Source organism: Dermacentor albipictus, chromosome 9 (assembly GCF_038994185.2).
Source record: "Dermacentor albipictus isolate Rhodes 1998 colony chromosome 9, USDA_Dalb.pri_finalv2, whole genome shotgun sequence".
NCBI lineage: Eukaryota > Metazoa > Arthropoda > Arachnida > Ixodida > Ixodidae > Dermacentor > Dermacentor albipictus.
The window spans coordinates 59,436,784-59,451,681 of NC_091829.1; the positions used below are offsets into that span (position 1 = coordinate 59,436,784).

Here is a 14,898-nt window from a genome sequence, read left to right on the forward strand (position 1 = left end):
ATGCACCAAATGTTAACGCTGCCGCATAGTAGTTACCATGATGCGCTAAAAATGCAACACGCTACCGCTGCATTCAAGTAAACGCAGCTATTGCCATTTGAGAGTTCCTCTGCCTGTTTGGCACGAGATCACGCAATGAAGTGTAAGATTATTTGTCCCCTATTTCTGACAGTGTTGCCTGCCTCTTCACCAACACTACACCACGACAATACGGATTAGAAATTCCCACTTAGTGTCCCTTAACATATTACATATTAGTGGGTCCCCTACTTCACCTATTTAATCACTCCCTCGATTCCAAAATTCATCCATCAGAATTAAAAATAGCAAAAGTAATTCCGATTTATAAGGACAGAGATCGTTCTAATCCATCGAGTTATCAGCCGATCTCAATTAATAGCATTATCAACACAATTTTTGAAAAGATACTCTCCGTGCACATAAACAAATTCATATCCACATACAATATACTGAGCCCCCACCAACATGGTTTCAGACCTCAGAAATCTACTTCTTGCGCTGTTTTCACCCTGACGCACCTGCTGAATACGGCTCTCCAGCAGAATAAAATTGCAGTCGTTGTCTATCTCGACATAAAAAAGGCTTTCAATACAGTTGACCATCAGATATTACTCAACAAGATTAAAAATCTAGAGTTTAGGGGCAAAAACCTGAACTTGCTTCAAAGCTACCTCAGTAACCGCAAGCAGCAAGTAATACTTAAAAATTATACGTCTACTTCACAAACCGTACTAACTGGTGTGCCACAGGGTTCTGTTCTTGGGCCCATGCTTTTCTCACTTTACATAAATTATTTCCCTGCAACGCTTAGGCATTCACAGGCTTTAATGTATGCTGACGACACCGCTCTTCTATTTACTGGAGACAGTCTGCTTGATATACAGGATAAAATAAATGCAGCGTTAGATAATGTTTTTAAGCGGTTCACGTTCAATGAGCTGACCCTTAATCTTAGTGAGACTAAGTATACAGTTTTTCATTCCAGGAAGAAAAAGCTCAATACTGAAATACTGGACATATCATTACGAGGTACAAAACTACAAGTTGTCTCCTATAAATATTAAGGCATCTCCTTTGATTCAGACATGCACTGCAAAACTCACATAAAACACCTTTGTTCCAAGTTTGTTTACGGATGTTATATTCTCCTTGAGGCTCGTGAATGTTTCGAATATCCTATCATACGCATTCTGTACTTTTCCTTCATTCAAAGTCAGATATCTTATTGTATTGATTCATGGGGAAACACTTTTATAACTTACCTTGAGCCTGTATTCCGTCTGCAAAAACGCGCATTAGGAATTATCACTTCTTCTAGATGTACACAATCCCATACGTACTAGTATAGCTCATAGCATGTGTTGCCAGTGCATGCATTGTATGAATTGAAAATTGCTGAGGTCATTCATAGTATTATCGAAACCAATAATCCACTTCCAATTACTTTATTTAAAATCCCGTTACGAAATACAAGAGCTGCATCTAATCAATGTTTTAATTTGCCTCCTTGTCATAATCTGTATGGGAAAAGGCTCGTGGAATTTAATGGCGCACTTATTTGGAATTCTCCGCCAATACATATAAAAGAAGCCCGTAACTTTAGGTCTGCAGTGAGAAAATACTTTTTTGAAATATTGTAGTGCATGTAGAAAGCAGTGCATGTCAATTGCTCAAGTTGTGCACGTCAATTTCATTGTTACGTATTATATCTGTTTTCTTTGCTCGCATGCGTGAAGGATAAAAGAGTTTATGTTTACCTTCGTATCTGAGTTATCAATGCTAATATTACTATTATGTTTTTCTGCTGTTTTTGTTTGCTCGCATCCTGCGTTTTATACCCTAAGTTGACTATGGACCCCGGACTAGCCAATGGCTATGGTTCCAGTAATTGCTTTCGTATATTGTAAAATATGTTGTAAATAAAGAATAAATGAAATGAACAAGAAAAATTACATCTCACAAACAACGAAGAAAACAATCTTTAAGAAACAGATAAACTATTTTTCTAAGTGGTTTTCGTTAGCGTTAAGAGGGCCTCAACAGATGCAGAAGTTGCCAATGGCACAAAGGAAAGAAAACAAAGTCAACTTGATGCAAACCTCCAGAGATGACACCAGAGGGGTCAAAGGAAGCCCCATCAAACGAGACGGTCCGCTTCTGCACACCATTGTCAAACGCCACAATACGGGCTTCGTCAATCTTGGTTGTGACCAGCGTGGTGCCAAAGACAAACTTCATGGCGGGCGCCAGGTGTGGTGGGTAGTCGACAAGGGACTGCGCTGAGAACACGTTGTCTCGGCCAACCTAGAAAACAGTGCACCTGTGTTGTATTCATTCGAGTCGAATGCTTGAGTGCACAGTTGATGTAAAAAAAAAAATTCACCAACGATTATGATCCTCCCCAACGCGAAATTTGAGTGCAGCTCTATATGTGTTTTGTTTTCATTTCACGATAGTATATTGGCTGGCGCAGACAATCTGTATCGCGCGGCACATTTCAAATGGAGCAAAGTGTGATGTGACTGCCTCACTAATTGGGAGATCATGGCAGGCAGCACATGGGTGGCGTGCGGGCACGATTCGCAGAAGCCGCCACAGACAGACCTTCACTCGTGCGGTGAGTTGTAATCTATATGTGGTATCGCAAGTCTTGCACGGCACAGCCCTTTTCCTCTCACACTTTCGCCATACCCTCCTCCACTTTCCACCTCGTGGTTCTGCTGCACCTCTCCCTCTACTTTCCTCCTCGCTCCTCTTCGCTCTCGCCGATTTTTTTCATCCCTCGCTGCGCTGCACATCCGCTCTCATCTTTTGCTGTGCTTGTTCGCTATGTTACGCCGTAGGACAACGACAACACTTGCCACAGGAATGGGTGCCTAAGAACTGCGCTCTAAAAACAACTAAAAGCTAAAGGCTCTTTGCATAGAGCTGTAACTGAGAAACTTGATAATAGCTTTCTGGTCTCTTCTGCACAAGGTGCCACTGATGCACATACTCTCAACAACCTCCAGTTCGGATGCACATCTCGGTGAAGCCATTGTGTTTGTTGTAGTGATTGTGGTGCCATCTAGCATGCATTTGGCAAATTTGGGTTGTTGCTGCGGAGGATTCAGAACAGCTTTACAGCTTTTGCTATCTTCTTTTCTTTCTTTTTCTGCACGTTAAACATCACACAAGAAGCTTCAGACGAAGTGAAACGAAGCAGTGAAAGCCCAAAATACTGCTTAGTACAGTTGAACTACTAAGTCAAACCTTCATATAGTGAAATCATATGAACCATGGATATACCTTTGGTATATTGGATGTTTGTTACAAGCTACATGCTAATAGTGTAAAAAGATTGCATTTAAATTTTACTTTATCAGATAATTTGTTATCAGTCAACTTCCGTTAATTCGACTCTGACAGGACTGACAAAACTGATCGAATCATCTGGCGAGTCGAATTAAGCAAATTGCATAAAAAATGCCAAAACCCTCCGTTGATTCATTTGGTAGTATTTTGCCAATTCTAACACCGCCCTCCCCCCCCCCGAATCAAATGTGCACCCACTTTGTATGTGTCGAAAGCAGAAAGCGTTACTAGAAATGACATTAAAGCTCCTAAACAAAGTAGAAATCTAATGCACACCTGATTTCTTGCAAAAAGAAAATGGGCAAAGGTCTACTACGACTTGCACAACGACGAACAGTTTCCTAACGTCAGCTTCGCCGCAAGACATCTGTGCTAAGCGGTAAAACATACGACCCCTGCAAAAGCGGTTTTGGTTTTATGCGCAACTGCACTGCGCAGGCAATTTTCGGCTAAATTTTCTTTTTTAACAAGGCACGCGTTAGAATCAGGTACTGTAATCAGACATCGTGAGCTACAGTACTGTAATTGCTTGAAAATCTTCCTAGAGTAGGCTGAAAATAGGTGTTTTTGACGGGGGATGAGATGACGTATGTTCAACGCATTCACTGTCCCTAAGCTCCACCAGGACCGCCGCTGCCACTAAGAATGATGCTATCGGAATCACCACAGGGGTCAGGCATGTGCATGATGACTGGCCAGGTTTGAATTGTTCAGCGAAGGCCAATTTCGGGATTGAAAAAATGAAAGTTTGGGGCCCATAACAATGCATGGTCACTGAACCATGCATTCCGGTGAGGTTAAAAAAAACGAAAAATTGAATTACCCGGAGTCAAATTAATGTAAGTCTACTGTATAAGCGTGAATTGTATATTAGGCTTCAACTGTATTGCTAGTAAAATTTATCATGATTACACATCTCACAGGCTTATATGGCACACAAAAGGCTTCACGAACCACTGCAAGCACTAAGTACAATGTCCTAATGCATATTAATAAAACTGATCCATACATTAGCACTACCAACAATGTTTAAATAACACAGACAGGCAAGCACAGTAAATGAGAATGATAGCTTGTTTATACACGAGAAGGCCGAAACATTGGCTCAGGAATGCAGGCTCTTGCATGCTGCGTTGCAAGGAGAAAAGGAGGTAACGGAGAGAAGCATGATTATGGCATTGGAGCGGATGATTGCAAGGCAGGCTGTGCGCACTATCATGCGTTTCTTTGCAATTACAGTTGAATCTCGTTTATTCAAACGCGAAGGGGCCCAAAAATATGTTTGAATTAAAAGAAGGACTTGTTCTTGAAGTATTTGTGCACCATAGCACGATGGACGAATGGTGCGAGTCGTGAAATATCGCGGCACGCAAGCACACATTGAGCGAGGACCACGAAACTGCGCACACCAGCCAACGCACGTTTCCCCGATAATGGCAGAAAACGAAACTTCAAGGAGCAAGGTGACGCCAGGCCGGCGCAAAGGTGGGCGCGCGCGGAGGCCATCGAAGGTGGAGTTACGAGGGAGTTGAGAGAGAGGGCCTGGGGAACGTAGTTGGGAGGAAGGGCAGGAGGGAAGCAACTTGCTTTTCTGCCAGCTTGATGGATGGCGCTAATTACTCTCTGTCACCTAAAGCACTGCCACCTAAGGCTGCCACAGAAGCAGCGGAGTTGCCGAGGCCGGACTGAGCCTCCGCCATTGCTCTACGTGCTCATGTGCTTTTTCCTTAGTCTGCTGAAAGGGCAGCGCTGCATTTATGTTCTTCGTCCTGTGTTCTTGACGCGAGTCATGTCTTATACCTGTGTCACACGGGCACATTCGGAAGGCCTTCCAGTCGATGGCCTTCGAAACGCCACAACTCTATCGACTCAAAGGAGTTGTCGCGCTGCTACACGGCTCTTTTCAAAGGCCGTTGAGTGGTTCAGGCGTGTCTCGCAAAATTGTGTGGCGCTGCGGATCTTTATTTTCATTTTCATGTTACGAAAAGTTAAAAAACTTTAAAACCACTTAAAAGCGCTATTTCTTTTATTTGTGTTTACACATTAAAAAAGGCACATGGAGTAGAGGGAGAGTGTACTAGGCAACCTGGAGGAAGGAATGAACACAAGCATGTCGCTGTTGTCGAGAGTATGTACAGTTCGCACATGTCAAGTGGCAAACATACTTTATTGAATAATTAATAACAGTCATATATAGTATTTTTAGAGCATTTTGGTTTGATTTGTTCTTTCGTACCGTGAGTACGAGCGCACTGTGAACGAGAGGACATGTTCGCGCTGTTTCCACTTCCGTTGCTCAAAGGCCATCGAGATTTCGATAGAGTTGTAGGGTGCTCCGTTGACCCATAGACTATTGACTTGGCGGGCTTCGAAACCGCCCGTGTAGCAGCTCGAATTTGACCTTTGAGTCAAATGACTATCAGTTGGAAGGCCTTCCAAACGCCCGTGTGACACGGGTATTATCAAGATGACAAAGTCGTTTCCACTGATCATAATCAAGTTGGTGCGCTCTGTTCTGTTGCGGCGGCACCGCGTTCAAAGGAGCGGTGAATGAAATACTGGGTGTCGCCTTCGCATCCTTGTACTGTATTCAGGGTCTGTCTTGTCATGCAGAATCGGATATAACACACTGTCTCCAACAACCTTTTCATCGGGATGTCTTGGTTTAGACTTGTCATAGTAAAAAAAAAAAAAAAGCGCGAACAAGACCAAACCGAACCAACCACAACAAGCATAAGCTAGAGCTGACGCGAGCAGATGACAGTGCGAAACAAGCAGTCCGGCTGAACCAAACACTAGTACGAATATAGCGGTCGGGCGGGTCTGCATGACACCAGTTTCCTGCGCGTATGTCACTGTAGGAACCACTCTTATTCGTCTTCTCCGATCTCGGCTCATCTCGCTTGCCGCCGCAGCGGGCCACAAAAAATCGGCCCAGGACCGATAACTCCCGCAGCACGCGTTTTGCTGCTATACTCGGGGACAACTTTCTGCGACTATGAAGAAAAAGCTAAGGAGGCAAAGCGTGCACAAGTGAGAGCGCTTCTGAAAAGAGGCCCCATTCTCATCCACATTAGTTTAAGGGGAAGAGAAAACATAGACAACTTATTAGCAACCGTTAAATAAGACAAAACACGCCACTGAATGTAAAGTTTACTACTTATTTTGCGGCTTTTTTTCTTCCACATCTGAGCAAACACCAAACCATTGCATCTGAGCAACCAAAAGCACTGTCAAATGCTGGTGAACTACTTGGCGCAATAACACGTGCAGAAGCTCCGCCCCTGTAGTTTTCCCTCCATAGCAACACAAAGTTGTCCGCAAGTACAGTATGGCTGGGGCATTACAGTGTGATGCAGAAATTTAATTTAATTATGGGGGCTTTACGTGTCAAAACCACTTTCTGATTATGAGGCACGCCGTAGTGGAGGACTCCGGAAATTTCTACCACCTGGGGTTCTTTAACGTGCACCTAAATCTAAGTACGTACACGGGTGTTTTCGCATTTCACCCCATCGAAATGCGGCCGCCGTGGCCGGGATTCGATCCCGCGACCTCATGCTCAGCAGCCTAACACCATAGCCACTGAGCAACCACGGCGGGTAGATGCAGAAATGGCGACCTTGTTATTTGAGAGAGGGTGAAATTTCCACTACCGTTTCTTTTTTTCCTTCGCGCGCAGCATTGCAGGGATCCCTCCTAAGATTTTCCTCTATGGTGGCATAAGAGCAACGCTGGTCGGAGGCGCCGCCGCATGATTTGGCGCACTGCTGAGAACATTGCCGAAGTGCGATATGTCCAAATTACCCGTCACAAACGCTTGCGCGTTCGAATTGCCGGGCGTTTTCGGCCATCTAAATACACAATTTGACGGGACCACGGCGTCAATCCGGACAAACAGAAAGTTCCAATTAAGCGTCTTCAAATTAACAAGGTTCGACCGTAGTTGTATGGCCCTTCCCTCACTTAATTGCTGCTTTTGTCAGCATGAACATAAAGGATGGAGTTGGCAACACATGAAACTGCTCGAAGAAGCTGCCCAGGGGGATGTCACTATTTAACACATAAATGAACAAATGCTGGGTGCGCACGCATCTCGCACTTCTCGCGTGACGAAACCCGAATACAACCTTTACAATTTAGTGGCTTGGCTTGGCTTGTCAAGCAGTTTGGGCTCGGTTGGTGACCACTGAGTCAACCAGTCGTCGCTAGTTTTGGTCTCAATGAGGCACCCGTGACATTGCTGACGACCGTGCTAAGCATGTATAGAAACCAAAATAATCACTACTTCTGCTTGATGCAGTGTTGAAATTAGCATGCAGTCGTGCAGGCAGAGTCCGAATTATTAAATAGGACACCATAAGTTGTCCGAAATTTCGGAGTCTCTATACATCAAGTCTATTGGTCTTGTGGGAGAGCCACGAAGATTCCTGCACTATCAGTTGGCAACATTACTTCGCTTCATTACTTCACTATTACTCAGTTATGTAACTTTGAACGCCTGAATAAGTCTTGATATTCCTGATTATGCTTGCTTGCTGGATATGAATGACTTTTGTGCAAGGACACTCACCATGGGCTGCTGTCTCAAATATCTTAAAGAACTCTTTTTATTTGTAACATTCTGAAAACACTAAAAAGGTGAATATTTGACGTTATATGATGCTTATTATTTACATACAGCAAACTTTAAAGTAAAAATAAGTTAAAAGATGTTCAAAGAGAGAAGGGTGAAGCTTACAAACTCAAGCAATACCTACTATTATTCCTACAATGGATGATGTGCTGCAAAGGGTTGCACTTGTAGACGCAAGTGCCACACTTCTATCTGAAATTTTATATGAAACTCCATGCTCGTAATTTAGTTCATGACAATGAACATTGCCATCAGCATGCTTTGGCTGCAAGTACTACTCAGGGTCTGAATCGCATACCAGGCTCTGGGCACGCTTGATCACGTGAGGTTCAACGTCGCGTCCTGTGATCTTGTTCAACGGGATGATGGTGACACGGCGCTTTAGCCTACCATTCTTCAGCAGCAGCTTGCCAGTTTCCTCATTGTCGACCACAATGTTGAAGAGCTGCACCGCATGTGAAATTGCAGTTTAAGCCTCCATTTAATGAAATCGACGGCACCGAAGAACAATTTCATGAAACAGAAATTTGTTAAATCAGAAACACTTAAGGCTAACTTAGGTTCAAACTGCATGGCCTTCCGCATGCATTCGGACATGTGTAAAACTGCACATGTCACACACACCTGCTTAAATTTTTGTTTATAATGGCTCCACGCGAGAAGTGTAAATTGAAATTTGTGTAGCTGTATGCAACTTGTGCAGTTTTCTGAACTCCCCACTCATGTGGAAGACTGTGCGATTGAGCATAAGTTAGCCCCAAAAGTACCACATGCAAATAAGATTACATAAATTCCACAGCAAAACAAAATATGCAATTTTCGCGCACATGGAGAAACAGGAGCTGCAGTTAATGTCTACAATGAAAAGGAAATGTTTTTCAACTCAGCTACAACACGGTAGCTGGCACCACCTAGTAAAACTGATGCTAAGACTGCAAAGCAAACACTCTGCAACAAGCAGTTTCGAAGGGGAAAAGACAAGCGGGAAGCACGGCTAGGCGTGGCGTCTGGCTCGGCGTCTGGCTCGACTAGTGAGCTCTACTAGTGAGCTCAGTGCCAACACGATCACTTGATGCCACAGGATGAAAAATGTGTGCAGGCGACGCTTCCCCGTTGCCTTTTACCTGGTATTTTCGAAATCGAGATTTCGAAGTATCCAGAGGGTTCGGCACAAATACACTTCGAGCTAAGGGGTGAAGACACGCAGTGGTTGACATCGTGGCAACAATAAAATTTCTACGTAACTTATATTTCAGGATATGCGAGTTCGAGTTAACGCGCTTTTACTGTAATGAGTGCTCATTTCATTTGAGCCCTGTTGGAGCTTTCGAGCACCGCCAAAGTAACTGAAGCAATTAAGTAAAAATTAACTTAAATGGACTCGAACTTGAGCTAGTTGTTCTTGGTCTTGGACGACAGGTACGTTGAGCACAATATGCTGACACAGAAAAGGCAAATAAGACAATATGGGCACTCGCATTAAATACCTCTGTCTTTGGTATTTGTAACAGAGACGACAAAAGAAGTACTGGCGTAGTCCCTATTGTCTCTCCCCTATGTCTGTGCAATTTGTGCTCAACATGTCTGTCAGAAAGCCGTCCGTAACAATTCCAAATTCTTCAAATCAGAGTCACAAATAACACAAAGTTCAGTAGGATTCAAATGGAGTCAATTTCAATCGGCATGCCGTCAGCTAGTCCATTTCACTTATGTGGTACAGAGGAATGCGGCCACACACCTTGCCTCCAGCAGCCATCTCGAGAGCGCGTGTAGCACGTTGGTCCTTGACCGTGAACAGGTCACAGACGAGACCGTACACTTTCCGCCGGTCAAAGTTGCGCACGGGGTCTGTGTAATTGAACGACAGGTGCTGGTTCCTGCAAAAAGCAATATTTAAATTGCGGCGTTTAATATCCCAGAAACTGCACTGTGGTTTATGAGGGACGTTGTAGTGGAGGGCCTGGGACAAATTTAGCCCACCTGGAGGTTTTTTATCGTGAACCCAATGCATGTCACATGAGCGCCGGCTGATGCTCATGCTGAATGGTACCTGAACAATCGCAGCGCTGAGAGTTCCGTCTAGAATGGCATTTTAGTGGACGAAATGCATTATTCTTCCTAAATTTTCATCGTTGTCTTGTACAATGATGCAACTTGTGCATAAAACCATGTGTGCTGATGTGACTCATATCGGATTTCTTTTTCATGAGTACAAAGAATCGTGTGTGGCAGCATTGTTAAAGAAATTGAATCTTATTTTTCCAGTAGAGTGACTGTAAGGACAGGCGGACATCAGCTCCTAGGGCTTTCTCCATAGGCAGCCCGGCAAAAGTAGTAAGAGCCACTAACGTGTCTTCCATGGTACAGGTACCTCCAAGATTGAGTCACACATACTAATTTGCTGTTATAGTTTAGTTTTTCTTAAATAAAACGTAAAACCCATGGCACTGACACAATAAATAAGAAAAATTCTAATTTTTTCATTGTTACATTGTGACACCCAACATCTACCCCTAAAAACAATAACACTTGCTTATTATCATTATCAGTCACGGCTACATTGTGACACCCTACATCTACTCATTAAAAAATTATAACACCGCTTGTTTATCATCATCATACACCCTACATCATCATCATCATCATCAGCCTGGTTACGCCCATTGCAGGGCAAATGCCTCTCCCATACTTCTCCAACTACCCCGGTCATGTACTAATTGTGGCTATGTTGTCCCTGCAAACTGCTGCACCCTACATTTACCCATTAAAAAATTATAGCATCACTTGTTTATCATCATCATCATCATCATCATCATCATCACCATTATCAGTAGCGGTAGTCCAGCAGTAGCCACAATGTTTCAGGCTTCCGGTCGCCATTTCACTTTTGTATGCATGGGTTCAGGCATGATGCGAACATTGTTCGTATGTTTGTCTCGAGCACGCAGCACCACAAAGGCAATGCCAGCAACGTGCTTCAAGATGCTTACAACATTGCGTAAAAGTTATTCAGAGGTCGACAACGGTTACCCAGCGATGTGACTGCCTGAAGTGGCTGAACCTTCTGACAGTGTGCCCGAGGACGTGGCCTTGAATGGCTTCGAGTTAAGTGCAACAAATGTAAAGTTTTTTTTTTTTTTTTGTGCTTAGGAGGAGCGCTGGTTGAAGTCTTACTCTGCCCGAATTTGCAGAATACAAAAATTTTGTTCATGGAAATTGAATGCCTTAAACATGTGTGCATACAACATACAGGTACGAGTTTACAAGCGTGCATGATAACGTTTCGCCATGCCGACCGAGTCAAAGTAGGTACGTCTTTTTCGTAGGAAACTCTGTGCCTGCAGACTCTGCGTCTATGCATTGCTGCTTCACTTTTCCACTGCGTACTGCCCATGTCTTCGAAGGTAAAATAAAAGGAAGCAAGATGGCTGACCTGGCTTCAAAGATGTCGATGTTCTGTCGCAAACCATGAATCTCCCGCTGCAGCTGCTGCTTCTGGCTCAGGAGGTTTTCATCACGTCCTTCTTCATAGTTCAGCTTGCTCAACTGGGCCTACATAAACAGAACCAAACAAATCTGCCTACTGTCTAAAACTTTGTAAACAAACAAACAAATGAAACCAAGCAATATGTTTAAAAACTGTTGGAACTACAGTCGAACCTCGATATATCGAACAGCGCGGTGATCGCAAAATAGTTCGATATAGCCAAAATTCTATATATAAAATCACGTAGAAAACGCGTCAAAAACTAGCACAAATCAATCAATGAACCAATCGTGGCGCAATAGATACTCACATGAAGCTTCAAACAAAGTATTTATTTCGTTCGCTCAAAGTACTGAAGCAGAGTAGCCTGCTTCATATTGGCAACCGCGTGCTTGACCACGGCGTCCTCAACATAGTCCAAACGGTCCAGAAGAGGCAGTCCAGTGCCTTCTATTGCGCCGCAGTAGCGGCCTACAATGGCCAAAGCAGCTACAGCCTCAGTTGCAGTCAGGAGCGGGGCAACATCAGCGCTTGCTGGATCAGCCGCGGCAGCGTCTTCGTTTGGCCGCTCAGCAGTCACTTCTGCCGCCATCTCACGTTTGTTAGGGCCGATTTACGCTCGAGCCGCCCATCGCCGCAAGCCGCACCGCACGCTTGCGGTCGCATGCAAGATTGCACGTGTCCAGCACTTGTGCACAAATTTCAATTTACACTGTGTGCACAATGTATACCTTACACATTTTAAACCGAAATTTGTGCACAAGTGTTTGATACGTGCAATATTTCGCGCGACCGCACGCGCGCGGTGCGGCTTGCGGCGATGGGCGGCTCGAGCAAATCGGCCCTTAACTCCGCCACTGTTCCGGTGCTGTCGTCACCGCCAACGAAGTCCTCAATGCACATGCTGTGTGGCTCAGCACCGACAAAGCACACGAACTGGCTCCACGGCCGCCTCGATAACGCGCGCACGGCAAGCCCCGCCGTGCGCGCGTTATCAATGTTATCGAGGCGGCCGTGCTGGCTCCAAGCCGCCGCGTGTGTACGCTGCTACGTTCAAATGGCGCCCTCGGCGCAACCGATGCGGACAGCTGTCGTACGCAGCAGTCCGGAACGCCCATCGCGCCGCCGCTATCTTCGAGAGTGTTGCGGGAAAGCTCGCCTCCTGTCAACAGAGCGCACTTGGTTTGGGGCGGCGGAGTTCGATATATCCATTTTACATCCGGCCCCGTTCGAAATAAAAAATTAAAAATGCATGCGATTTTCCACGTGATATAGAAAGTGTTCGATATACGCAATAATTCGATATATCCGTGTTCGATATATCGAGGTTTGACTGTATTCACTCTAAGAGTTTTACCTCACAGTAGAGAGTAATGACTGGTAACAACTGCCTAAGTATGAGAGTTACAAACTTTTGCTATTTGATTAGAAAATTCTCGACAGTCGACCACCGCTACCACAAATGCCTCTACATTGAAATGACCTGTATAACGCAGGAACAATTCTGTCCCAGTTCTATTGTAAGCTGTGCAGTGCAGGGCCTTTACAACGAAGTGACTTGTATAACGAATATAACAAAGAGCCGATGCTTGCCGTGATTCTCCCAATTTAAGAATCTTTTACAGGTGGCAAAGCACGACTTTACCATCGGCACCGACCACGGTCAACCTGCACAACAGCAATGATGGCTGCACGTGGAGCGTTGCTCGAGGCAAGTAATGCACAGTCTGCGATTTTGTCTGTTGTGCAGATTGGTCTTCGATAAACCACCCGCCATAAAGACTTCTCCGAGCACCTTTCTCCCTTCTTTTCCACGCCTCCGAACACGAATGGCCTGCACCCATAGCTCAAAGCCGCGCCACCCTCTGAAACATGGATGGACCGTGCCAACTGCGCTGCTCCCAGATTGCTCAGTGGCTTCGCATTTCTGCAAACAGCTTAGTCACTCATGTTCGTGTGTGTTGGTTGCTTCGAAATTGTTGCTGGCCATGTGGTTTCTCAGCCTCGTTTGACTTGCCGCCAAAACGGAAGACGGCTGATCCGCCCACTGATCATCGGCAATGGACAACGTTGCAGTGAAAAGAAAGCGCACAGCTATAGATTTGGAAGATAATTGCTTCTAATCGATGAGGGAATCGTCGAAAACGTGCTTGCATCGGATAGCGACAGCGACGACAGCAGCAATGACGCGTTAGAGCAAGCTGCCTGAACGTTGTCCTCACAGGAGGCCCGGTAGATGAGGCCTTACGCACTAAATAGCAGCGTAGCGTACAATACTAACCCAAAGCAAACCTGCTCCTGTGGCAATCACGCCTGTTATTGCCGTGTCCCAATATAGCAAGAAAATTTTCTGTTGTGCTAGTATAAAATCAAGTTGCCATCATACCCTTATCGCATTGAGCTCTTTCTCGATGCCGCGGTTGGCAGCCTCGTCCTTCTGGTAGCTGGCCTCGGTCTTTTTGCACTCGGCCTGCTTCTTCTTTGCCTCTTCCTGCGAGTGCTTGAGCCGCATCTCCGTCTGGCGGCTCTCCGTCTCGGCCTCCGCAATGTCGTTCTTGGCCGCTGCATGGGGAGGGTGACAACACGCAAAAAGTGAGCAATGCAAGCTTGTGTTCCTTTTGACTTGCATGGCCGGAGAAACAGTGGTTTGAAACAAGACAAGAGCAGACGGCTCGTGGCGTTTGCCCTCGTCTTGTTCTAAAGTGCCATTTTTTCGCCCAAGTACGTACCAACCAGCCTAAATTTAGCACTCTGTCAGCCAACAGATTCACGACTATTGGTGGTTGGAGCATGCAATACTTTTCTCAAGCAAATTTTGTGGCAGGCAAACTGTCTATTTGGAACTCGACGAATGAGTTAGAGAAACTGGCATAGGTGACTGGGAGACCAAGGATTCAGACGCCACATACTGTCACGAATATTGCTACCGTGAATCACATAGTTGCCATCATTACTCGCGGTAGGGCAATTGGTCCACTTCTCAACAGTGTTGGTAAGTTTCTTTAGACAATCATCAGGAAAAAAGTCGCTAAGTGATAATACTGATGAATTCAGTAACGTCCAACTTTGGGCGGGTTGGTTACCCATTATTATGCAGATTGTATTGAATGCTTGGAAATTAAACCACGTGCTGTTTCCTCCGAGATTACTGTCACATCTGTTAACATCATAAAAGCAACAAGCGGCCGATGCCGGCAATGTTTAGCGATGTATACAATTGATGCTATGTTTCTGCACATACAAGCTAAAGAAATAAAACTGCACTTTTAAACAAAATGTTGCCTTATAGAAAAAGTTTAATATCCCGAACACAACGTAAGCAGGGTTGGCTATGAGTGCCCTCTCCTGGCGATGACATTAAATACAAGAATTGTTGCTTAAATGAGAAAGCAAACAACGT

At 44.8% G+C, this 14,898-nt stretch overlaps 1 protein-coding gene across 2 annotated transcripts in view; it reads right to left on the reverse strand.

Annotated features, from left to right (window-relative positions):
• The window catches only part of LOC135921396 (structural maintenance of chromosomes protein 2-like), a 78,072-nt gene that overhangs the window by 24,897 nt on the left and 38,277 nt on the right, over positions 1-14,898 (reverse strand). For both annotated transcript variants that reach the window (XM_070526005.1, XM_070526004.1), the window contains 5 exons: positions 13,885-14,060; positions 11,445-11,563; positions 9,750-9,888; positions 8,310-8,456; positions 2,121-2,325 (listed from right to left, as the gene is read on the reverse strand). In XM_070526005.1, the coding sequence (XP_070382106.1) occupies positions 2,121-2,325; positions 8,310-8,456; positions 9,750-9,888; positions 11,445-11,563; positions 13,885-14,060 (786 nt within the window). The remainder of the gene's footprint in view (positions 1-2,120; positions 2,326-8,309; positions 8,457-9,749; positions 9,889-11,444; positions 11,564-13,884; positions 14,061-14,898) is intronic.